The sequence below is a fragment of the Lepidothrix coronata genome, unplaced genomic scaffold, assembly GCF_001604755.1.
Source record: "Lepidothrix coronata isolate B3197 unplaced genomic scaffold, Lepidothrix_coronata-1.0 Scaffold79, whole genome shotgun sequence".
NCBI lineage: Eukaryota > Metazoa > Chordata > Aves > Passeriformes > Pipridae > Lepidothrix > Lepidothrix coronata.
The window spans coordinates 2,504,104-2,530,259 of NW_016690259.1; the positions used below are offsets into that span (position 1 = coordinate 2,504,104).

A 26,156-nucleotide genomic window follows, 5' to 3' on the forward strand; every position below is an offset into this window, starting at 1 on the left:
CTCAGTCATCTCTGCAGCCCTTTGCTGAACTCACTCCGCTATGTCCACTCTGGGCCCCCCTCTCTCTCTTGTTCTGGGGGGCCCAGAATGGGACACAGCACTCCTGGGGTCAGCACACCCTTGCTGAGTAGTGGCAAAGGATCACCCCCTCCATAACCTGCTTGAAATGCTTTGCCTAATGCAGCCTGGGATCCCATTGGTCAGTTCTGCCATGAACGGGCATTGCTGCCTCGTGGACTTGCTGTCCACTGGGAAACCATGTCCTTCTCTGCCGAGGTCCTTTCCACCCGGTCAGCTCACAGCCTGAGCTGGTGCCTGGGGTCGTCCTGCCCCAGGTGCAGGACTGTGCATTTCCCTTTCCTGAACTTCGTAAGGCTGCCAAAGTCCCTCTGAATGGCAGCACAACCACCTGCCTTCTGGATCAACCCTTCCTCCCCAGTTTTGTATTGTCCACAACATGCTGAGGATGCACCTGGTCACCCCAATCTGGGTAATTAATGAAGATACTAGTCAGTATTGGTACCAATATTGATCCCTGAGTACTCCACTAGTGACTGGCCTTCCACTAGACTTCATGCTGCTGCTTACACCCTGTTAAAGGCCAGCAGCTCCTCTACTTTCAGTTTACCTCCCTGTCTGTTTATCTAAGTGATCCTTCATCAGAACCCATATGAAGATGTTATGGGAGACGGTGTCAGAAGCCTTGCTAAAATTGAGATAAAAATATCCACTCTTTTACCTTCATCCATCAAGCCTTTCATCTTATCATAGAAAGCCATCAGGTTGGTGAAGCACAAATTTCCTGTTTGAAATCCGCTGTGACTACTCCTGATCCCTGTCTTGTTCTAAGTAATGGCTCTAGGAAGCTTTGCCCATTTTGTGTGGATAGGTTTAGGATTGGGGGAATTAGAATAGCATTTGCATGCTACATGTATTGTGAGATGCTGATCAGCTAGAAATACTGTGCTCTGGAGCATTTTTTACGTATGAGAGGGATGGAAAAAAGAAAGCAAATCTTGCCAGTTGACTTAATGAAAACACACATATTTTTCCTGATTTTTTGGGGGGGAAGCTTAATAATGCTTGTTTCTCGAAAGATACTGTTAATGGTCCACTTCTACAGAATTACTTTTTCTGGATGATTTTCCTATATGATTATTGGAGGGCTTCTCAGAAGTAAGATAGCAGTTTTCCAATAGTAACCTTTTTCCATGCACAGCAATTCAAGAGCCTTTCATGGTATTCCTTAAGGGGCATATTTTGCATATGAATTGCACGTACAATTAATATATAATATTAATTCAATATTTATAACCAGATACATTAGATACATTTTTTAATTTAATAATGTATGCCCAACATTAATCTGTTTCTGAGTCTTTGAGTAATAGTTGGGATAGATAGAATTAAAATATCAAAAAGGGCCAAAAAAATTTAAAATATTTTCCAAATTTTAAAATAAGCTTTGCCACAAATGAATATGTGACCATAAAGGTAGATAGTATAACATAGCATTCCATAGAAAAGTATAAAATGTATTCAGTGAAACAAAGAAATAAAAACAAATACCTTTATTAGGCCTATAGATACTCTTGGATAAAATGGAACAAGCTGGAAAAAATGAAAAAGCTTTTGGGCATCTAATCCTGTGTGAATTTTGCTGTTTATTATTTTTAAAAGTGGTAGTAAATTATTTCTGTTTCAGGGGATTTTATTCTATAGTCTTTGACTTCAGTAACTCTGAAGAACCAAAATTTCTCATCTTACCTTATCTCATGAAGGATAATATTTTAAAACACCATTTGAAATGTAAATGCTTTTCTGTTGTAATTTTGGGGAAATAAACTGAACAGGACTTGGGGGGCAAGGATTCAATTCTTTCCACACTGAATGTTTAATTTGTGAACTATATGATTGTATTTGGCTGGTTTTTTCTTTTAGTTAAATCACTAAATAATCTATTTTTGGTTTATGTACATTTTAGTAGATCTGGTTTGTTAGTTGCCTCTTTAGAACTTTTCTCTTGGGAGAATGTACCCAAATACTGAGAATGCCAATACAGTCAAGCAGCTGAAGAAGGATACGCATACCCAATAACTTCTCTATTTCTTTCAGCTGCATCTGTTGATCAAGTACAAGCTTTTAGCTTTTTCTATAGCTGTTGTGTCTAATACATGCTTAAATCACAGTTGGAGTAAAACTGCTGCTGCTAATATTTACTCTAGTAGCTGTAAGAATTGTTGATGAAACTTCCCATCAACAACTTCTTATTGCTAGTGAAAACTGCCAGAAATTAAGAGATTGTCAAAATGGATCTGATGTCTTCCACAACTTACTTTGACCAGGCAGATGTTCCAGTGCCATTACTTCAACTCAAGCATTTTCAATAGTTCGTAAGACATGTATTAAATATCACTGTGCACAGTATAGTTGCTGTTTTTCTCTAAATTTTAGAACTTCTTTCTGAGGAGTTCTCCAGTTCTCATTCCAGAGCCATACTGGGTACGAGATGCCATCTCTAATGTCCATTCTGTCCTTCTGGACCATTGTCTGTGGTTATGTATTTTGTGAAATAGAATTAGATATTACCCACTTCAGACTCTCAAACTATTCCTGAGCGAGGAAGAAAGTTTTTTACATCCCTAGCAACTTTGAACATTATTCTTCTGTAAAACTGCATTTTTGTGCCCTTTGGCCTTATTAAGCCTTTTAAGGGATATTGAATATTGGGGGGAAAAAATGAGTTTTTTGATTTACAGGCTTTTAATAATTTTAAGTAACTTATTAAGTACAGATAGAGCACTGCTATGGCCTCAGCAATTGCTATCAGTCAGAGAGTTCCAGAACTAGATGTAGGCTTCTATGTGTTTGGACAGAAAGAATTAGTCTGACAATTGTAAGCAGGTAATCTCCCTTTTCATTGCAACTATATTAATTTATGCATTTTACAAACTACCCTGATATGCAGTTATGCTTCAGGTTGATTTTTCACTGTTCAATGTGTTCAATGAAGTAGACTGATATTGAGCAAAAGAAAGATTTTTGGCTATTTTTAATGTAATTTTATCTACAAGTTTTTTTAATGGATGCTTATGTTCTGGAGGGAAAATTCTGAATATAGTGTGATATAGTAAGAACTTCTATAATTAATGTATATTTATTTCAGTGTTGAATTGATGTTTTTCAATTGAGGCTAGAATAGCTAAAAAAGACCAACAAGCAGTTTGTTAGTTCAGTATCAGTGAAACAAAACCTGGCATGGAAAAGTGTGACGTACCTCAGTTAGCGACTGCCTGTGCAGAATTTTGTATAACTACTGCTTGCAAGAAGAACCTGCCTATTTTTTAGCTATTTTAGCCTACATTAGCTTGTAAAATAGCCATGCGAAGAAGAGAGATGAAACTGGTCTGCTGATGTTTCTCTCATGGTGTTTCACTAAGGTTCACGTTAGCAAAGTGTATGGATCAACGTGTATTTTGTGTTTATTTATTGGGGTGTATTACATATCTGTAGCTACTTTTTATTTTGAGTGATTTTCTAAAGTGAAGACACTAGGACTCTTATTAAACACTCAGTGACAGAGAACATTACAGCATGTTAATTAGATTTTACTTCTTTAATGAAAGATATTTTCTCTGACTTTGCTGAACCTTCTTGTTGAACTCTGTCTCTTTTTAATTACCACTGGATATTTTTGGATAGAGATAAATGGCAGGAGTAAGGAGAAGGAAAAATTCACTACAGTATTTTAGCATCTGTATAGTATATAAGAACCTGCAAGAACTGTCTGCACTCATGTCATTTAGTTCAGCTTATGTTGGTAACTGTAACTTTAATCCTTTCTTTAGCAGGTAATGTGAAGATGGAAGGAGAAGCTGCATATTGCTTAAGTTTGGCATATCATTTTTCTGGAGAACAACAGACAGCATTATCAGTAAGTTTATTTTAAAGTTGCTTTAGCTTTCTCAGTGCCTTTCTCTGCCTCCTTGGCATCTTAGGCATTTGGAGAGTGGAAAAGACTTGGAGAGACTTGGCTCACAGACCTTTTATATCAAGTTCTGTAGGCAGGGATCCATGTGGCTTAAGCACTTCTGATTCCAGTAAATTCCAGAACTGATGGAGTCCAGGTTTTCATACTTGGATCTGTAGAAATAATATAAATTGGCAATTCAGGTTATATGTGACTGGCTTTCCTTTTCCTGTATATATGCATATAAAAACCAGTTTTTATTTAGTTAGGGTTTTGTAAAAACACCTTTTTTTTTGCAGATTAGTTTGATACAGTATATTTCTGAGCAACAATGAAAAATGCATCGATTCACATGTTGAGTTTGTCAGAACATCAGGCATTTAGAAGAAGTATGAATTGCTTTTGGTATGAAAAGCTGTAATGATGATGCAATACCTTTTGTTGATACTTGAGTTCAAACTACTGTTCTCTTGTTTCCCTTGAGCCTTAACAATTCTAAGACAATGAGAGTTCTACATGTGGAATTCTTGTCTGGAAGGAGGGTTTCTCTAATTCCTCATAGATTCAGTGTGAGAGGAAAGATAAACAGCAACTTGATTTGTTTGTGCCAGCCATCAGAGACGTCACACTCCTCCATGATCCTCTTAGAAATATTCTGTGGATATTTAATTTGTTTGAATATTTTGTCCTTGATTATTGCAATTAATCAGCTGGATAATTATTATTTCTATTTGTTCCTTTAACTGCAGAGTGACTCAGTGTTCTATTAGTGAGCATGATTTATGGAGATCATTCATTGTGGGTATTTGTTACGATGGTTTATTTTTTTTTCAGAAATAGACCACTAGAAATCACAGAATGAGTTCAGCATACGTTTCAATACAATAGTTGCAACACCAATGAGAATGTGATATTTTATCTCTCCCAGGAATACAGTATGATAGGTTAGACTAGAATTTTTTGTACTGCAGTTTATCTGCTACTGTTTTTTGCCTGACAGGTGTGTTGGCATTCTTGCCTGAACAACTTTTCTGTTAATTTTCTGAGAGTCGCAATACAGTGTTTGAATTATGAAGATAAGCAAATGTGCTAAATAGAGAAGCCTGCATACATGCTTGATCTCTCCATCACAAGAGAAACTAATTAATGAACAGGACTGCACAGTCTCCTGGATATACAAAGGATCAAACTACCCTTGAAAGTGTCAAAAATATTAGGTGTCCTGGTATTATTTCCTCAGGATCAATTGTGTCTACATTTTATTGCTACTCCTTTCCCTTCATTGCTCCCCCATGTCTCCTGTCAAAAAGTTACAGCAATCATTTGCAAGTTCTATTTCTTTTTGTTGTATGCGGAATTTTTTTTTTTTTAAGGAGCTTTTGAAACCTTGAGTTTTGTAATATACTACTTACTACCATTAATTTAAAATATATAAATAATAGGTTGTACCTATTGGTTTTAGTCCTACAAACTCCCCTGACAGTTAAGGAAAGCAATGTGCAATTATGTTAAAAGGGCAAGAAGGTCTTTGTAGTACAAAACAAATGATACATTATGTTAAGAGTGTAAAATGTTATTTTAACAGTAATGAAACTACCAATACTTTTCTGTGTCAATAATATAGTGGCATTTCCTAATAGGACGGCATTTCCAATAATATTACATAAGAAACCTATCAAGTACTTTCATTCAGAAAATACACTGGGACTTAGAGAAAGGGGTACAGTTTTATTTCTTGTTGTCCTATGATCAACACAGACAGCAATAAAGTGTCAGTGGTTGACAGCAGTGTAGAGCACAAGTTGTCTTCCCTCTCCAGTTGGAAATCATCGCCTAAGATTTACCCTTCTGTTCTCAGTTTAATGGTCTCTGTTTCCAAGGGGAGCTCAGATGCTTACGGAGATGAAATCATTGCATCCTGTTCCCAGAGGAGCACTGGTTATCATTACACATAACATGCAGACAATACTGCTTGGAGCCAGTTTGCCTCATGGTAATATGTAGTTCATCACCAGCTTCTGTAGCATGCTAAAGAGGTCTTGCCACACAGCTTGGGACTATTCGGGTGTAGGCTCAGGGGTCTCAGCAGTTATTTCCCTGCTTTGCATCAGTTTTCATCTTCTTTATCCTTTTGTGCTGTGGTCCACCTCAGGCAGTCTCCTTCTAGGGGAATCTGAAAGGAGCAGCTGTTACAGACACCATTTCCTCCAATTGTTGCCACTTGGTTCCCTTTGCTCTTTAGCCTGCTGCTCCCTCCCCCAACATGCACCCTCAGTAGAATGCATATGAACTTGTTTCTCTTTCATTCATGTCTTCTAGCAGAGCGGAGAAGCATATGTTCAAAATAGTCATTATCTGATGCAGTAATTAAAGGTTGAAATGATTAAGCTGCAGCCTATTCTATGAAAAAAAATATGCAGTCACTTTGTATCAAATGGGTTAGTTTTGTTAGAGGAGGTTTTTTATTTTCTGGGCACTCGGTGTTTAATCTAACGTGATTTGATTTGGTGTATAATCTGTATAAATTAGTTTAATTTTATTTGATATATATGATTGATTTCAGTGGAGCCACTCAGATGTAAAAATATAAGTGTGTGCAAGTTTAAAAGCCTGAGAACTAATTATGTTCAATGGCAGTGGGGTATGTTCATAATATTTTTTGTATCATCTGTTTTATAATCGAGCCTAATGGCTTTTCAACAAAATACTAATAGTCCACATTATATAGATTTTATCTTAAGCATTATAGATTTTGTGAGGGAGAGTTCCCCATCTAGGCTAATTTTAAAGTAAAAGTTACTCTTGTTTTTTCTTCACACTCATTATATAAGCTGAGTATTAAGTGAGATGCTTCTGTGTCATTAGAAATCTTGCAGAAGGTATTATAATGCAATGCTTGATGTTGGAATGTGTTTTTTTTAGACTGGGCTTTCAAGAATGCTTCAAAGTGTAGGGTATCATGGATTTTTTTTTTCTTCCAATTAGAATTGCATCCCAAATCATTAGGAAAAATCCAATCCTCATTCTTCATCTGAGTGTTAGTTTTTTTCTAAGTATTCCTTTATTTTGGATATTGAATCCCATGTGTCATATATATTACATATTTAAACAATGGAGGCAGTGTTCATGAGTACCTGAGATTCATGCCAAACTAAACGTGGTAATTTATGACATAATGCTATCTGCATGAATTGTCAGAATTACGATATACAAGCCACAGGCACAAAATTATCAAGAAAATTTATGAACTTACAAAGACATCTTCACATTCAAAATGACCCTATTAAAGTAATCAGAAGTGATTTATGGCCATAAACTTAATTTCTGAAAAATTCTGTGTCAAAACAACTGGAAATTTTGTCTCAACTCATGCAACTAGAGAGAATATAAGTGTAGCTGGAGTGCAGGTATTCTGAACTTAGTATGTACAATATGTTTTATCTAATTGTATCTATTATACCCAGTTATATAGATTATGCTTGTATGTATATATGTATGGATTTGGTCAATCAAGGAGGAGCTTAGCAAGTAAAAGAACTCCAAAAGGTAGAGTGACTGTTATCCTCTTTTCTTCCAAACGTTGTGGAAGGTGGTTGAGAAGAATGAGCATCATTCCTGTGAGGTTTGCTTACTATTCTAGTGCTTTACTAGAAGGCTGAACTTCAAGATGTGTTTTTGTCAGCGTGTCTGTCTGGGTTTAGTTTTACTGTCTGGGTTTACTGTCACCGAGTTTAGGTTTAAGCTTTCATTACTGTTACCAGAAAAAGAAACACTCAAATAGAGACTCACAATACACATTAAAAGATACTATTCAATGGAAATTATTTCAAACTTCTTTCTTTTAAATTAGCCAGATTGTCGTTTATTCGTCTCGAAGTGATATTTAGCCATTAGTAAGGAAGTGTAACATTTTCAGCCTAGCAAATGGCATCATGTGCTTGAAAAAACATTTTGGCCTACCAGTTTAAGAAAAGCCTCATTCCTCCTAGAGGCTCCACTTTCATTGAAGTGATTTTTAAGTTGTTCTTAAGACTGTATTCATGCAAGAATTTAGTGTTTTTCATATCTGAGGAATGAAAAACCAGACAAAACTCTGAGTCACCTTTGAAGGGAGGTGCTTCTGATTGATGTTAATACTCACAGTGGATTATGTAAAGAGAAAGGTGTGAACCAATCCTGAAACTGGTTAAATTTCATGTTTCTGAAGGGTCCCACTGCTGCTAGACATTGGTGAAGATAGTATAAACAAAATTATGTGAGAAAGTTAGTATTGGGAGTGAACTTTGTCCTGACAAAATATACTGACTCAAATACTGAAGGAATTAAGAAACTAAAAATTATTTGTATTGAGAATCATAAAGAAGACCTGAAACTTCAGGAAAGAGGTGAATATCTGATCATTCAACTAATTTTTTTGATGTTAATTTAGCACTTAATTCTTAAAGTGAAAGAAAGATCTAACGTTTTTATTTGGATACGAAGGTTAACATTCTCTTAGCGAAGTAAGGATTTCTTCTGTTGGTTTAATTTAAATAATGTTTTTCCTGTCTTAACCATTTTCTTGAAAACAACCAACCAGCCAAGCAAAAAAAACCCCAAAAAAAACCCAGGGAAAATGTTCTGAGTAGCCCTGAGATGCAGTAATGCTACTTTCGATACAAAGATTTGCACCTTGATGTTATGGCATCCACTACATTTGCCTTGAAACATGGTATTGTTTTCCTTTTGAGTCTGTGGTTTAGATTGTATTTTGCTTGTTAATGGCATCAGAATAAATTCCCTTAGTAAACTGGATTTTTGTCAAGATAAATGTACCACAAGGATATCTTAAATGCAGTACCGTTGCAGAATTACAGTAGTCAAGTTATAAAAAAATTATGGAGCAGGAGAAACAAAAAATATTAAATATATAAACAATCTATCACCTGATAAAAAAAATCAGATTACCACATTTTCTTGTTTCCTCATAGAAACAATGAAAATAAATGCACTTGTTGATATTAACCTTACTCTTCAGGAGTCTCATGTTCCATAGGAATGGCTGCCAAACACCATAAATGGGTGGATTTCCATCTCATCCATGACAATTTTCAATTTACTCATTCATACATCCCAAAAGAGTAAGACAACTGCAGTGAATTGCAGGTCTGACTGCATGATCCATTAGATAAATCTATAGCACCTTTTCAGAATTTAGGATTATTTGACCACTAGTGGTCTCAGGAATGTGCATACAAGTTGATGACAAAACATTTAAAACTCCAGTTTTGGGGGCTATGCCTGGAGGACATTGTTTTGTTTGTTTTTAGTTCCAAAACAGTACAAAAGTTGCTGGGGTTATGCATATTTCTAAGATTTATGCAGCCTCATTTAAAATACATATATTAAACATCCTGCATTTAGAAGTCATGCTATTTAACATATCAAATGTGGTTTCCCAAACTTCAAACTCTATTTTTTGGTAAGATTTTTGACTCAGGGTATCTGCTACAAAATGACAAGTTTTATTATTGCCTTACACACACACACAGGCACTTGCACGCACAGATACTTTCCATATGACTTTGCAAAGAACTGGAGGAGACTGCAGTGTAGCACCAGGAAAAGTATATTTACATAATAATAGATATTCCAAGATCAAGAGAATTACTTGTATGACTCTGAATCATTTCCATGAAACTCTTGCTAGCTCTTATGTTTGAACTCAAAAGAAGCAAATTGTAATTGTCCCTTACTGGAGGTTCGCTCAGCTCTAATTTGTTGAAACATTGAGGACAAAGCCATAAAAATTCCTTAGGGAATAAAAGGGAATAAAAATATCTTTGCATCTATTTTCACCAAGGCATGGAGCCTTCGCTCAGGTCCTACCTTTTTGATTAAGTTGCTGGGATGGAACAACCTGCATATTCTCTGCCAGGTATGGCCAGTGCAGATGGCTCTTCCTTATGTTTTCCCAGGCAAGGTAGGAGCCAGATTGTGAACACAGCTATACACTCTGATTTGTGGGAAACAAGGTCACAATTAGTCCACTTACCCCAACTGGGGTCTCTAAAACTCCAATAACTGTCTTCTGTCAATTAAAAGATGTGATTTAGGCATTTTCTATGTACTCTATTGAAACTTTTTTTAGAGTAGCTAATAAAATATGCTTCATTATTTTCCTTTTTTTCCCCTCTTTTTTTTTCTTTTTAAATACCTGCCAATAGAGAAGTTTCTACTCATTTCATTCTCACAGGCTAGAAATAAAAAAGACAAAGCTGTATGAACTTTAGAATATACTGGATTTCTAGCTTAGGTGTGCTAAATCTCAGCACCTAAATGCTGTTTATAATAGAGGGAAAGACATAGTTACAGCATGTCTAAGTTTGTAGCTTATGTTATCTGAGAGACAGTGGTGTGCAAGATCTTAGGAGCTGTCAGTCCATTAGTGTATATCCATTAGGGAAACTGCTCATACTATACCCAGGGCTGTAGGAAATGGCTGAAAAACTGTATGAGAAGTTTTCTAATTCCGTTAGATAATATACTTACGGAAATCAGACTCTTAATGTGTTTTGAGAAACGAAACATTTGTACCCACGCTGTACAAATTCAGGAAATTCAGTACTTAAATGCAAATGTATTCATAATCTGGGAGGTTTTGTTTTCCATTGTATAGTTAATTCTAATGAACAGGTTATAAAAAAAATATTCTGTAAAGTAAGGCTTTTAAAATTGGATTGGTTTCTCAAATTGGCATAGTTCAAGCTACAGCAATTCACTTATTAAATATATGTTTAAATTTCAATTCAGTTATTCTCATTGACTTCAGGGGGACAACTCATATATTCCGGTGTAAGCAAATGTATAACAACCTTGCTTGATCAGGACCATCGATGGCTAGGTTGGAGAATAGGTCTTGATTCAGCCATTGGGTCTTAAGGAATTTAAAATTCATCCTTTGATAGATAAATAAGCTGAGAAGTTAAAACACTGAAGCGTGCCAGTGTAAAACCTAGAGCTTCCTGCCTCCTTGCTGGAAGCAATTTGTTTTGCTGTTTTGCTTTCAGCTTATGTATTATTTCAGAGCTGATCAAAAGAATTGGTAGCAAAGTGTGAAATAAATTGTACTTCTAAATAAATCGATTTCACATTCCTTGGTGCTTTAAATGATTTTAGTAATATTAATATTTAAAATATTTCTGTCTGAAATCTTTTTATGACTACACAATATAGCAGTAATGGCCACCATTTCATTCTGCTGTTTTTCATACTAGTATATTACACAGTAAACATTGTAAAAATACTATCTTTTAGCACTGAAATGGATGCAAAAGATTTCAAGTGTCTATTTGCATGTAAATGACTCAAGTTTTATTCAGTCAATAAGAACAGTCTATTAATCCTTTTACTGCATTATGTGGGTTAAAACTTAAAGAATATAAGGTTTTCAGCTGAACGAGAACTTTTCCTTAACTTCCATATTGGTTGGCAGAAAACTGATGTTTTTTAATTGACTTAAATTGGTTTTATGCTTTCCCAGTTTATCTCTGCAGTTTTTACCATTGTGTTCTGCAAATTTTTAAAGTTTTTTTGTTTGCTTTTAGCTAGGAAAACTTTGTGTAGTTAAAAATATCTGTTCAACACTGGACTAAAGATATTAATGAGGATGAAAAAGAATATTTATTGGCGCTTTGTCTAAGAAGTAATGGGCATTTAAGCATGCACATACATATAGTATGATATTAATGTCTTAGCAGGCTACAGTGATCTGACAGCCAGGTACATTCGTGTAGACACAACAATCTGATAAAAGCAGTCCAGACATCTGGATCACAGTGCTGCTATACAAAAACATTTCTGAACGATTCGTATTATTGCACTTACCCAAATTTCCAATCTTCTCCACCCCTTTCTCCTTGTTCCTTTCTCCGGCTCTGCCTTTGTCTCTTATGTACTTGCAGAATCTCATTTTTCCTTTACAAGTCACCTCCATCTGCTTATGTGTCAGAGTGGCCCTCGTGCCACACATCACATTGAGGAATTCTCAGGATGAAGGGCTGTATTCACATCACTACTTCTGTCTCAGCACTGTTTCATGCTTGTCACTGCTCAGCACTCAGCGCCACACTGCCTTGTTTTGTCAATAACCATTTATTTGTTGCTGGAATAGTAGCAACCATTACATCTGACCTCCCTGTTTCATCAATTATGAATAGATTATTGGATGTGAACATCTGCAAAAGCTTGCTGTTGAACTTACCTCCTGGCTGGGATTAGATAAAGTATTAAACTGTTGTTTATTGTCAGGCCAAAACTCTACTGGGAAGCCAGGGAATTCCAAGACTAGCAGACTCCCATCAGCAAGCACCAAAAATTGTTTAGTATTGCCACCGTTTCCCATAAGATCGTAGCCATTTATTATTTACACTTATTACTAGTTGTTATAACATACTTGATAAAAGCTCTTGGCAGGCACAGTGTTTCCAGCTATTGTCACATCTGTCAGGATGGAAAGGATACATAAACTGTTTTTTCCTCCTATATGGCTGTTAAAGGGTAACAGATGAAGCTTCTTCACTCCAGACTGCTAAGCCATGCTTTATTTTGAAGAAATATGTCAGCAGTGGCTGGTTTGGAAAACGTTACGTTCCCATCCTAAATAAAGATTACAACAACCTTTTCTAGGGCAATGCCTTTTGCAGTAAAGATTTCAAATTGTACAATAATAACAAACTAAAATACCTGCATTTGATGTTTGCCTAGGTTTTTGCTCTGAAGGAGCTGGATGATTTTTTTAAAAAATTTTATTTATTTTAATAAAACTCTTTATAAGGTATAGGAAATAAAGCAATGATGACTTCATTCCTTCAAAGTTGTTGGTGTAGAGAATCAGAATTATTACAATTATTAGTGGCACAGAAGGTCAGAATTAAGGACAGTAATACAGAAACTAATACAGAATAGATAAGAAGGATGGGAACCCAAGTTAATGTTTATTCAATCATCTGTACATTTCATCTCTTTTAAGTTTCCTGTGCAGCAAAATGAAGCATACAGGGTGACCTCCTGACCTTGTGGAAGCCAACAGAAGTTTGAAATTACTCTGGGGAAAGGAACTTTTTCAATTAGTTACTTGTATTTACATATCATCCACTCAGAATCAAAGTAAAACGTACATACTCTGAATATTACGTGAAGAATACAAGTAAGACTTGATACAGGCAAAGAGCCCTAGGTCTTACTTTGACAGACTGTTAAGAAATGAGTGAAATGTTTGTCTTCCCTCCTTTAATCCCTCAAACAGATGCAGACACAAGTAACCTGAAGCATATATTGCTGTGCATTTATAGAGCATAAAGGTAAACACTGCACTTGATAGCCAAGTATATCAGGGGAGAGAGGAGTGTGGGCTGGATAGAGCAGTTACCCACAGGGAGAGTGGGAACCAAGCAGGACCTCAGCGATAGCCATGTCCTAGCAAGAGCCTGTGCAAAGTCTTGAACCAGAGTGTTCCACTTTGTTGTTTGACTTGGACAGACTTATGGGTGGATTCTTCTACTTCCCTCCTCTGTCCCTGACTCCCTTGCTCCAAGATGTGTGCTTATGCTATGCATTATCAAAATACCCACAATAAAGTCCCTGGAATAGAGTTCTGGAACAGACCGGTTTGGCTAATTCCAGAGAAAGTCCTTCTGTCTCTGTAGGAAGAATGACAATGTGCATTTCTGATTAATTTTTTTCTGTTTATTTATCAAAACCAAACACTCCAGTGTAATTGGATGGGGCTAAGGGCAAGGAGTTAATATTCACAGAATTTGAGTTGGTGAATTTCAGTTGTGGGAAAAGAGGGAGAACTAAAAGTTCTGGCAAATCAGGGGTTGCTCCCTCTTTCCCCAGTGGAGCATCCAGTCTCTGTATCCCTTAACTGCATGGTTCCAGACAGACTGCTGTATTGCTTCTACCTTGGATGCTCACTATACCTGAGTACATTTAGCATTTAACAAGGTGTGGCCTGCCATTCAGATGGTATTGGTGCAGGATTTTCCTGGGATCAGTGAGCTCTGCTCATTTTGATCAATGCATTACATGAAACAATAAAATTTTCTTGTTGCTGTCCAACCTCTCCCACACTGTTCCGGCCAAAATAAGAATACATCTGGGTTTCTGTTGTGAAACTTTTCTTACTCAGCATGGCCACAGGCATTTAACCACTCACATTATGGTTATAAACACTGAAATGTTTAGTAATTTCTAAATATGCATTTCTTATGGAGCTACTGGGCAGAGTTCACTGAACTGCAGAATGCCTATGCATACTGTTCTATTGTCTTTTATTGTCACTGGGCTGCATCAAAGTGATTATTTAGAGACCATCAGAAGTATTTGGTTTTTTTCTTAAAGTATTTAAGAGATACTGAGTGGTATGAGGCCAGTAGTCTCATTTCATTGCATTGTCTGTCTTGCAACACCTATTGTTGGCTTCAGAAAAATACTGTCAGATGCTGGGAGCCAGGCTGGGCCTTGGCCTGCGTCTGCAGTGCCTGTCAGAAATCATTAGCTGGTGATCTCTTTGACTAATGTTCCTGCTGATTGTCTGATTCATGTTCAAGATCTGTAAATGAGGCAGAAGCATCTTTACTGCTCACCAGCTGTGAAATGGCTCAACACAGCTAGATTTTCAGAAATCAAAATAAAGGTATTTCCAATAAAGTTTGACAACAATATCAAGTGGAAAGCTGAGAGCAAATCTATGGGTTTGTGTTTTTTAAGGTTACAGTATTATAAATCGATATTATCTCATTGTGCTTTTGGCAGAGTAATATATTTTTCCAAAACAGTAGTAGCAGCATTAATCTTGAGTTGGATAGACATTCTGTATTCAACATAAATTCATACTTTCGATTTTAGTGTTTTGTCCATTATCCCCAGATGTGTGAATGTTTAGCACAACCTCTGTCCTTTTATCTGAGTCCTCAGTGTATACTAATGAGGTGTGTGCATATGTTTTTATGTACATATAAAAGAAGTACAGGTATGACAGCAATAAAAAATAAAGGGTGGGATTTTGGGGTTGGGGGGCCTTGGGGGAGGACCTGATGTATCTGTTTTACATTAATGGAATAACCCCAGGGGAGTCACATGGCATAATGCAGAGATGACTGAGAAGTAAATCTGGGCCTGAGATCTGACTAATATTTTTCTTGGCAGAGGAGGTAAATATGAAATTCACCACTAGCTAGAGAATTAGTGCAAGAGCTATACCATAAATAGTAGTTTGAGGATTTAAGCAGAGCTCATTATTTTATTTTTACACTGTAACTAATTGTAGACACAACAGTCTTAGAAAAAACCAGGAAGAGAGTTCATTTTATGAATGGATGCTCCCACAGTAGCTCTCCTCCTCCCAGGTCCACATGCCTCCACTTTTTAGTGCTAAGCAAGAAAACCAGGGAAATTGTACAATGAATTCTAATTTTTTTTTTTAAATTTCTATTTTTGAGCCATAAAGGCAACTTTTTCCTTTTTTTTATTTTTTCCTTTTTTTTCCCTACATACACTAAAGTAACAGTGGATGGCATGTGGGAGACAGCTGACTATTACACAGAAGACAAAGCTGAAGTCTTCACCCTGCCACCTTCCCACCTCCTGCATGGATGAGAAAAAGTGATCAGAACCCACTGTTATTTTTGTATTAGACTTTGATTTTCATGTTCTTTGCTTTTTGTAAATTAGTATTTCCACTGCAGACCCTCAGAAGTCAAAAGTTTGAGATAATCAGTGTGGTTGGTCACATAGAGCCAAAAACTAATCCATGACCATAATCAGTGCAGTTTTTATATAGAGGTAGAAAGAACTGTATATTATTCTAACCTGTTCAACTTCCTATACAATAGTTTTTTCCCACTAGTTGCTAGAGTTCTGTTTCAAACTCTCTTTGAAACAGAAATTTTATAATAATGTTATGTGTATGATCAGGATAAATATATTGCAATAGCTTCCTTCCTCAGAACTCTTTGTACATAGCTAATTCTAAAAAAAACCAACAAACCATAACAAAATATAAAGAAAAGAAAGACCTTATGACTCTTCAGTTACTCTAAATCTCTGAAAACTTTGTCTAACTTTTGAGAAGGAAATACAGCTAAATTTGTGCAATTCCCAAGCTCACTGTTTTTAGTGTACATTACAGGTATAGATTCTTATGTATTATGTTCCACCTCTTCCTTGGATGTCACTATCCTCTGTACAGATTGGCCAAAAAATATATATATAAAATACCCTTTTCTGGCTATGCTTCTATCTAAAGGTAGGAAAACTTTCATTGGGAAACTATAAATTCCATTAGATCCAAATTATATCAACTGTGTTAGATGGACTGGTTGTTTGGGTCCCATAAAAATAAACAGGGAAATTTTCTTGTCCATTTGTTGTTTTCAGGCAGTTTACAGATTCTGGCAGCTTCTCTCTCAATTCTACTTGATTTGCCAGAATGCAAGCTCTATAGTTTTTCATTTTAAATGAAAATGAAAAGTGTGCTTTAATTGCAAGAGACTTTGGGTGAAATCCTCTAATGCTTATGTGTTAACTCAGCATTTTATCCTGCTCTCTCTCTTTTTCTTTTTTCTTTGTATCCTGAATATTGAAGGTCAGGTATGCACCATAGATGAGGAATCCCTCTTTACTTCCTACACATAAATGGATACTGGGCAGTTGTAGCATACAGGGGCACTACACAGCTCCTTTCCAACAAGCATGTGTCCCTTTCTGTGTCCCTGCATATTTTCTGAAGCTGGAGGAGTCATTTGAAATACAGACACAAAGAGTACACTTTCTAGTGTAATTTATCAGGTTTTCCTCCCTTTTATGTAAATGTTTTACATATTATTATTTCATCATTGTTTAGAATGAAATATCTGATTTGTGTACAGTAGCAGTAACCTGGGACCAAAATGAGCACTTCTCATCAATATGAATGAGTGGCTTTATTTATTTACTTCTTTCTTGCAGCTGTTGCAGAGATGCAGTGAACCAACTTTTTACTTCAGCTACTCTGTGTATGGTTTTTCCTTGGTTTTATCTGTACTTTTTAGGCTTTGTGATATCTTTGATAGAAACAAAATGTACAGTAGCTGAAGCCTTAGGTGCCTAAGTAGCCTTTCTGTGCTAGATAGCAATGACTAGAGGACCTGTGTCCTAGTTAATATTGTAGAGGCCAGTTTAAACTAGTTATGATTTCAGTCCAGTACGTAGCATTTTTGAGACCTCCTGACACACTTATGGCAGGTTTTCTAATATGAGCACAATTATTACAACAAATGTTGTAGGTCCCCTGAGTCAGATGCAATACTAAGAACTGATTTTTTGGACACTTGTGTCCATTTTTGTTACCATCCTGGGTTATTAGAAGGATGCACTGTAGGCCCTGACAACGTTAAGTGTGCATTCAGTTTAGGGTGAGTTCTGAGCTGATGTGACAACTTCCTAACTGAGGTGCCTTTTGCACTCTTTTTGTCATGTCTGATGCATTGATAACTCAATTGGCAATGACCTTCCAGTACAGGATGCAATGCTGATGTACATGAGAACACGACTGATAAGAAAGTACTTGAAGGATGATAAATAGGACAGTGCACATTAATAAGTGCTACTTTTTGTCCACATAGGGCTTATATAGCTAAAAAATAAGAGCCATGTCCAGGGATACTCCTGCATGTAGTAATACTCTTTCAAGAACTAGAAAATCTGAGTAGTGGGAAATAATGATGGAAATAGTGACATCTCTAGCATTAGCACACACAGGTTGTCTTCTTTTGAACCATGCACTTTGCCAATGACAAGGGATGCAATCTTAATAGAAAATGCCCTATCTTTTACCTCAGTATAAATAGGCATCTTGGGGCATGCAGGATACTGTCATATCTCCCTGAGCATCTCCCATCCCCCTTCAGAGTTGGTAAATGACATTCACTACTCCTTTCTTGGAAATGTGCAAAAAGGATTTCCATAGAGAGTCTTTGGAGATTTCCTGTTTTCTCATGTGTGTAATAGATTGGGTCAAGCAACAAAGAGGAGGGGGGAAAGAATAAGATTTAATTTTATATGCACTCTCCCGTCATCACCATTGAAAAAAAAAATGGATGAGAAAAGAAATACTGCAATACAGGTGATGTCAGTGTTAAATTGAATTAAGATCATATGTTTTTGTGCAGCAGCTGTAAGCCTTCAGTTATGGGAAGGTTCATAATAATAGAGTACATTCCAAACTAATGTTAGCCAACTGCTTGTGTGTGAATAATTACTCAGAAAAATAACAGTGTTATCTACAGTACTTTAGGGCAACATAGATTAAATGTATAACCTCTAACTCCGTTTTTGGGCATCTAAATTGTACTAAAATAATTTGTGGCAGATTAAAGAAAGAAAATACTAAGTTGTATTTCAGCATATCATTCTAAAACACTGTGAATGCAAAGGATACCATTGCTAAGATATTATCAGAAACTCATAAATGCACAGGCTCTTAAATTAGTTTAAATTATGGATAGTGAAATTTATACTGCAAAACAGGTAGTACCTCTTTGATTTTTGCAAATTGCCAAAATACGGAGATTTAAATGAAATGCAAGTTGCATTTTTCTCATTTGTAATTATTGAGTGGTTTCAAACAACTATAAGTAATGATCAAAACCCTAGTCCCATTATGATTATTTAGAGAACAGTTGTAGAAGGGGAAAAGCTTTAATTTTGTGTTCCATATGGACAGAGAGATTGGGGGCGGGGGGGGGAAGAAAAAAAGTGGAAATTCTTATCATGGTATTTACTGGGTCTTATTTTCTTGTTTCACAGATTTTGAACACCTCTTTAGCAATATTCACAGCACTTCGTGATTCTGCTGGCCTGGGCAGAGCATATGCAGCTGCAGCCAAGATCCTGGCAAGGTAGGTTAGCACATCCTTGTCTGACTGTCAGAGCAGATTCATTCAACTGTGAAAGACTTAAATTGTTAGAGGTCTGTCGCTTCCCATTACTGACTGCTTAAATTTTAAGCAGTGCCCTTCTTGCAGTAAGTGACCATTTAATCCAAAGTTATTTTAAACTGGTACACATTTTTTGAAGTGTGTGGTCCTAGCTTTTCTTTACCTGTAAACTATAACATGTCCTTTTTATTCCACATTTTGGGGGCTTTTTAAGTTGTTGGGGGTTTTTTTCCCCCCACAAGTTTAGGAGAGACTTTACTGAAAATAGAAATGCAAGCCTATTTTCCAGGTTTAAAAAGACAGGAAGAGTTGAAGAATGTATCCAGCTTCAGTAGGTGTCTCAGTGTAATATGTTCTGAACTGTAAGTTTCCATTTATTGCACTCACTTCTTCTGTGGAGACATTTCTGGTTTGTGCACGTGTAACTACATTTGTGGCAAATACGATTCTTGTGTTCAGTATTTTTGTTTCAGCATCTGGCATTAAAATCTTCTTCCAGGTGAATTAGTTTGAAACTACTTCAACTTCTGACACAAATGATTTCGACATGAAGTAGTCTAATGCCATTATCATATGAAGTCAGGGAAAAAAGAGACTAAAATGAAGGTTGCAGCTATTTCTTGATTCATCCTATGTTTGGGGATTCCAGTGCACGTGATGCATGATAGAGGTTGGCAAATTATTTATGGAGAAGGACTTGTGACCAGGTTTATTTCAGTGTGCAGAGCAAATTCTTCTCTTTGAGTTGGACCCCTTGTCTCTTGGCCTTTCAGAGCATGTAGGGACCAGCCACAGCCACAGTTGTCTTCAGCTCTCTGATACATAATTTGTGGCTACCCATATTCTGAGCATCCTAAATAAGGATATGGGATAAGATACTCAAAGAGACACAGAACAGACTAAGAATACCAGGTCAAAACTAGTTTTCAACACCATCTCAAACCTAACCAAGAAAGATTTGGTTGCTAGAAAACCAGCTGTTACAAAGAGTGGCTTTGCACTGAGTACAGCATTGCCTGAGCTCTCAGAAGCATTCATGGGCTCCTTGTATTCACAGAAAGCATCAGTCTGGGTAGAGGGTGGGTTGAGATAGTCAAGAGAACACTCCTAGTAAACCATGTATATTAATTTCCTCCCTGTGTGATTTAGGCATTCTGGAATGAGGGCATATACATTTATTTACTCAGAACTTACAGATTTGGTGATCCTTTTGAAGTCAGTTTGCTAAATCCTTCATCCAATAGACCATGCCAATCTAAATCCTTACCTTAAAAAGGAATGACTAGTGATTTTTCTGCTGCATCAAATCTGTACTCCACACTTTCTGGCAACATTCTTTAGCTACCCAGGAATGGACAGTCTCACTGCTTTCCAGTTTGTAATTTGAAAAAGAGGGAAAACAGTAGGTAAGGAGCAATAAGAGGGAGTACTAGGAGCAGTAAGACTCCCCAGTTTAGTATTTAAGGCATTCTCCTAGAAGAGGAACGTTCTGATTGATTCAAGTGAAGGAGGAACTCAATTTCATGTATAGGATCAGGGATTTAACTGCTAATCTATTGCACAGGTGAAGACCCAAACATAAACCCTTTCTCTGAAAAATGGCAGTCATACTTTTAAAAAAGACATCTGGTAGTTGTGCCATGAGAACATTTACCAAATCAAACACCTTACATATGTACTGGCTTTGAAGAGCTTTAGGTATATGATAGGCATTAACTGCTCAACCCTGTAAAATGCCATGATGATTCTTAGCAACTTTCAGTTATTTGAGAAACTTGTATGTAGAAGAGCCTGGGCAGCTTTGAATCATAGAATGATAGAAAGATAGGGTCATAAAATATTTTGGGTTGGAAGGAATCTTCAAAGGTCATCTAGTCCAGCCCCCCTGCAATAAGTAGGGACAAAGCCCCATCCTGCCTGGCCTTGAATGTTTCCAGGAATGGGGCACCTACCACCTCTCTGGGCAACCTGTTGCCATGTTTTACCACTCTCATTATAAAATATTTCTCCCTTATATCTAATCTAAATCAAACCTCCTTCAAACCATTACCCCTTGTCCTATTGCAAGAGGCCCTGCTAAACAATTTGCCCCTGTCTTTATTATAAGCTCACTTTAGATACCGTAAGGTCTCCACAGAGACTTCTCCGGACTGAACAACCCCAACCCTCTCATCCTGTCCTCATAGGAGAGATGCTCCAGTCCTCTGATCATCTTTGTGGCTTCCTCTGCACCCACTCAACAGGTCCATATGTGTCCTGTGCTGAGAACTCCAGAGCTGGACATAGTCCATGTTGGATAAATGCATTGATTTATTCTGTCACTGCGGTTGACTGAATCTCCATATTCAGCTTGTTCACTTTTTCTTTACTTGTATTTGTACCTGATCTAGGCTAGACCTGTGCAATTTTAAATTTTATGGATAATGTCTTTACAAAGAAAAGATGGCCATTTCACAAAAATGATGTGTTATAGCCATAACGTCTATGAGAATTTACACTGATTTCCTTGTGACAGGTTGGAGAAAGTGACTGAGCCCTCCTGAATAGCTCAGAATCTGTCTGTGGCTTTGGAATATTGTGTGAAATCTTTGCTACAGATGTTTCCAGAGACCACAGGAAACTGAAAATCTCTATCATGTGCATTTAGGCACGTCATTTTCCAGGGAAAAAAATCTGACATAATAGCATCATGTTCTTGACTTATTCTGCCAGTGTCCACCATGGTAATGACTTCTTGTGGACACATGATTTATACATCCAATTCCATCACATGAGCAATCCTATAAAAGGTGCATATTTTCATAAAAGTCTAATAGGGGTAAAAATCTCATAGGGCATTTTAGCATGAAACTGGAAAATGAGTTGCTGTAGATGTGTAATCTCTTCTGCTGAAGTCATCATAACTGTTCTGTGGGATCATGAATGACTATATCTTTAGGAAATTACATTTTATGCATTTAGGAAGGTGATGTCTAAGGAGATAGAAAGTATATGGCTGTATAAAATAACATGTAGATTTTCGAAGGAACTATAAAGTATTAGCCCTTTGAGTAGGAAAGACCTGTTTATCATGTTATCAGATCCTGTGCAGGATAAAGTGTTTCAGTAATCCTTCTAGCATACTTTAAATATCTCAAGCTGCAGTGCTCTTGGAAGTACTTCCTTTAAAAAATTGTCAAACTGTACCAACCAATTGCTGGCTGGCATAAGTGAAGTTCTAACAGTGAGAAATACCTTTCTGATCTGTATCAAATTGGTTTCTGTTTTCCTGAAAGAGGTTATATGCCCTAGCAATTTTCATATTTTCTATATGTGGAGCATAGGTTTTTATGTGAAATATAAAAAATGGCCAAAAATACATCAAAACATTTCTATTAATTCATGAAATTAAGAAAACCTTTTTACATTTTCTCCTGTCACTGATTCCATTTGCTTTATTACTTTCAGCCTCTAGCCCACAAACTTGGTGGCACAATCAACAAACCCCTTAGTGGCTGTTTCATCTCTGCTCTATTTGATTTCTCCACTCTGAGTAAATGATTAAGTTTTCATGCATTGGTTCAACCAAAATCTATGTTCACTCAACCACATCCTTTATTGATTACTTCTACTGCAAACAGTAGGCCAAGTGTGATATACATAATTGGACAGTTGTCAGGGGATGTGGGTGTTAACAGTCCTGTTTTCCCAATTGGAAACTGGAATCACCTTGATACACAAATATTCTGCACTGTTTCATTCTCATTCCTTGGACCAAGGAGTCCTTTTCCTCAGAATATATGTTTTTAACTCTCAAAGGTCTGGTTGAATGGATTTAATGATTATACCATATAATATGCTCTTCAAGTTGCACCTGTGCACTGCATATAGAAAACTAGAAAAACTGGAATTAATATTTGTCTAACACTTTAACCTTGTCCTTTAACTTATATAAATCATAATCTGTATTTCTGCAGGGAAACATTTGATTTTCTCTTCTTAGGAAAAAAAAAGATTAAAAAATATATTTCTAATTCTAAAATTTAGAAGCCTTTTGACATTTGGCAAATGTTTACAGTCCGGGGGTTTTTTGTATTCTCATGGTATTAAAATACTTAAATTAGGAAAATTTAGTAAATCCAAGTCTGCTTATTGACAACTGGGCTTTACAATAGCATTTACTCATTTACTTGAACATTTCAAGAATGTTACTTTGCAATGTTTTAGCATCCTTTTGTAGCAGTCTCGCCCATCTCAGTCACATACAGATAGTCACTGCAATATTGTAAATTTGCAGCTAAGCTTTGCTGTATTTCCTGTTTCATGGCAGGCTCTACCCTTTATAATTACTCTGATAGCATAAAACAGGGAATTGCAGACTTCTGCCGGACTTTGAAAGCACATCTTCCTAATATAGTTTATAATAAAAACTGTAATGTAAGTAAATGCCAGGCAGTCATTTGCTGCAGGAATATAACTTGAAAGTGGTTTAAAATGGTGAGAAAATAAATCACAACTCTTTATCACTTACAGAAACTTCTGTTTCTGTGCATTTCTTAATTAAGACTGGATTTTCTGTCTTGCTTGGTGCCTTGACATTTAGCATGCTACGCTCCTACATTAGTGACTCAAGTTCATGGCTAATATTGAGGTCAGCTGGAGTAACACTTCAGCCTTAAAGGGAAAAGAGCACAGTGCCTTACTCACAAGCAACCACAGATGTCCATCTTACATCTTGCAATCACACTGCCGAGGTCTTATATTGTTAATATGAGTGGCTTTATTAAAAAAAGGGAAATCTGCAAGTGTTATTGTCAAAGTACATTAGCCAATTTTCAGCTTAGATTCAGCTGTGACCTCAGGTTGCTCTAATCTCACTGGGATTTGGGGGTGGCACCTGCAATCCATACTTTATAGGTTTGCCTGTGTGACCCTGGCAACCTTTGATGCACCCAGCCAAAGTGCAGTATTACGCTCAGGGAAAGGCTGTCACCCCCAGAACTGAGAGACAGCGCTGTTATGGAGCTTCTGCTGCACCACCAGGGTTCTAGAGCATGAAATGGCAGCTCTAAATGACAGCAGCACAAAAAGTCTTACTGAAAAAACAGCCTTCTTACCTCCTTCCCTTGTTTTGTCAGGATGTGAGGTCCACCTGTGTTGAAAACGTTATCATCTTCTCAGTAGAAAAAAAATTAAAATAATGAAAAGTTCAAAATCCCTGTTAAATCATCACCTGCGCTTTCATTCTTGGATTTAAAATATGGCCCAATATTCTGAAGAAAAATTTTATTATATTTTGTTGAAAGGATTCAGTTCTGCCCTCAGACGTTCTGTGTGGACTAATCTCATTGGGCTCAGCACAGGTAGTGCTAGAGGCCATTTGGAAATAAAATTAAGTCATGGATGAGTCATCACAAAGTCAAGTTACCTCAGAACAAAGGGACAGGTCTTCAGCATCTGGAGAAGCCATCTGAGTAAATATTTAATTTTGTCCCTGTCCTTTTCTTCAGTCAGGGGAAGTCAGCTGAAGCTTTGAAGTACTTGGGAGAGTTTATGAAGGATGCTGAGAATGCTCATCTAAGCCAAAGCGTGGTGGATGCAAATGTATTACTTGGGAAAGTTCACAATGAAAGAGTAAGTACTGGTTGCAAGCAATTTGATCTCAAGCAATTTGGTTTACTTCATGGTAAAAAACTGATTTTGCTTGTCAGATGACCCAGGAGGATTTGATCAAGGTACTGCTTACAAGAGTTACCAGATGAGAAGGCACTGTTTGACTAAATAAAATATGCCTTAATTTTTTTGGAAAAGGTGGGAATTTCACACCATATTTAACACTTAGGGTATTGTTTTTAGAATAGATGAATAAAACCTCCAAATTCAGATCGTGATAAACCTCCAGTGTTGTGAAAAATCTGTATCCAAATTACCATTGAGGCCATACATGCCCATAAAGAGTCATCAGTTAGTGCAAATGAAATTTTATTGCAATATACATTAATGTATGCTGCATTGCATACTAATAAGCCATTTTTAATCTTAGCTTGATTTCTTGTCTACATTCTCTCAGCCAAATTTATGAAATGGGTGCTAGCAGCAAAGAGTTTGTCAAAGGTCTGTGCTAGTAGTGGAAGGCCTTTCTCTTCTCTATGCCTCCATGCATCTTTGATTTGGCCCATTTGAATCAATAGGTAGGCAGTGATGGAAAATATTAAGCTGGAGGTAACTAAGACACTCCCTTTTTCATAGTTTCTAAATTCTTTTTTGAAGTGCTTCTTTCAGACCCATGTGCCAGTCTCAGAACAGTTCTGTTGGCTGCCTGTCTGGGTAGCATTTTCCATGCTTGCTGTATTCCTTACCGTGTCTAGGGATGCAGTGCTTGCACTGCAGTAGCCCTTGGGTTTTGAAAGCACAAGGGTTAAAACATTACTGCAGAAGTGAAAGATTCATGCTGAGCCCTTTAACACCTATTTTAGAGCTGAAATGCTGCACAAAATTATTTAAATACGGTAAGTAACAAGAATTTGTTCTGCAGACTGGACAATGTGGAAATTAGGAAACACTTTCACTTTGAATAAAATAAAAATAGAAATACCCTTTCAAAATCACCCTTTCTAACCTCTATTGTCTATATTTTGGTCATAATTTCTACGTGTAATATATTGAACAGACTACTTACCCCTTTTGACTTATACTACCCCCAAATGCTTTTTTTTTCCGGATTCCTCTTACAGAGAACTTCCATCTTTCTCCTCTGCATTCTTGATGCATGCTAATATTTTGTTTAACCTTACCAGATATTAGAGCAGTTTTGAATTTAGGAGAAGCCACTGCAGAACTGGGCATGTTATTTCAAGGCGACTTTCCTGAGCCTTAGTAAACTAGAACCCACTAAAAGTTTTAAATAGTTCAGGCAGTATGAAATACCTCTCATTTTCTAAAGAATTCATGTCATTTGCTATCACATAACCACTCAGATAGTATTATTAGGTCCCTTTGAAATTCCTCAAAGCCTTGCAAAAACCCTCCTTTCTTACCTTTTTTGACAAACTTGAAAAAATTGTCATCTGATTTTTTCTATAATAATTAAACATTAGACAAAACCAACACTAGAGCATGAAGCTACTATCCACTGTCATACCATTGTGTAATACCAATGTAAAATGTACTACTTTTCAAGGCTAGATTATACTACCTAGTTTTGGTGAGAGATGTTACTTATTTCCCAGCAATTTAACCTCTTCATC

The 26,156-nt window shown here is 36.7% G+C and overlaps 1 protein-coding gene across 5 annotated transcripts in view; it reads left to right on the forward strand.

The window, feature by feature from the left end:
- TTC29 (tetratricopeptide repeat domain 29) overlaps positions 1–26,156 on the forward strand; it is a 237,561-nt gene that overhangs the window by 166,686 nt on the left and 44,719 nt on the right. For all 5 annotated transcript variants that reach the window (XM_017820132.1, XM_017820128.1, XM_017820130.1 and 2 more), the window contains 3 exons: positions 3,849–3,934; positions 18,800–18,891; positions 24,420–24,543. In XM_017820132.1, the coding sequence (XP_017675621.1) occupies positions 3,849–3,934; positions 18,800–18,891; positions 24,420–24,543 (302 nt within the window). The remainder of the gene's footprint in view (positions 1–3,848; positions 3,935–18,799; positions 18,892–24,419; positions 24,544–26,156) is intronic.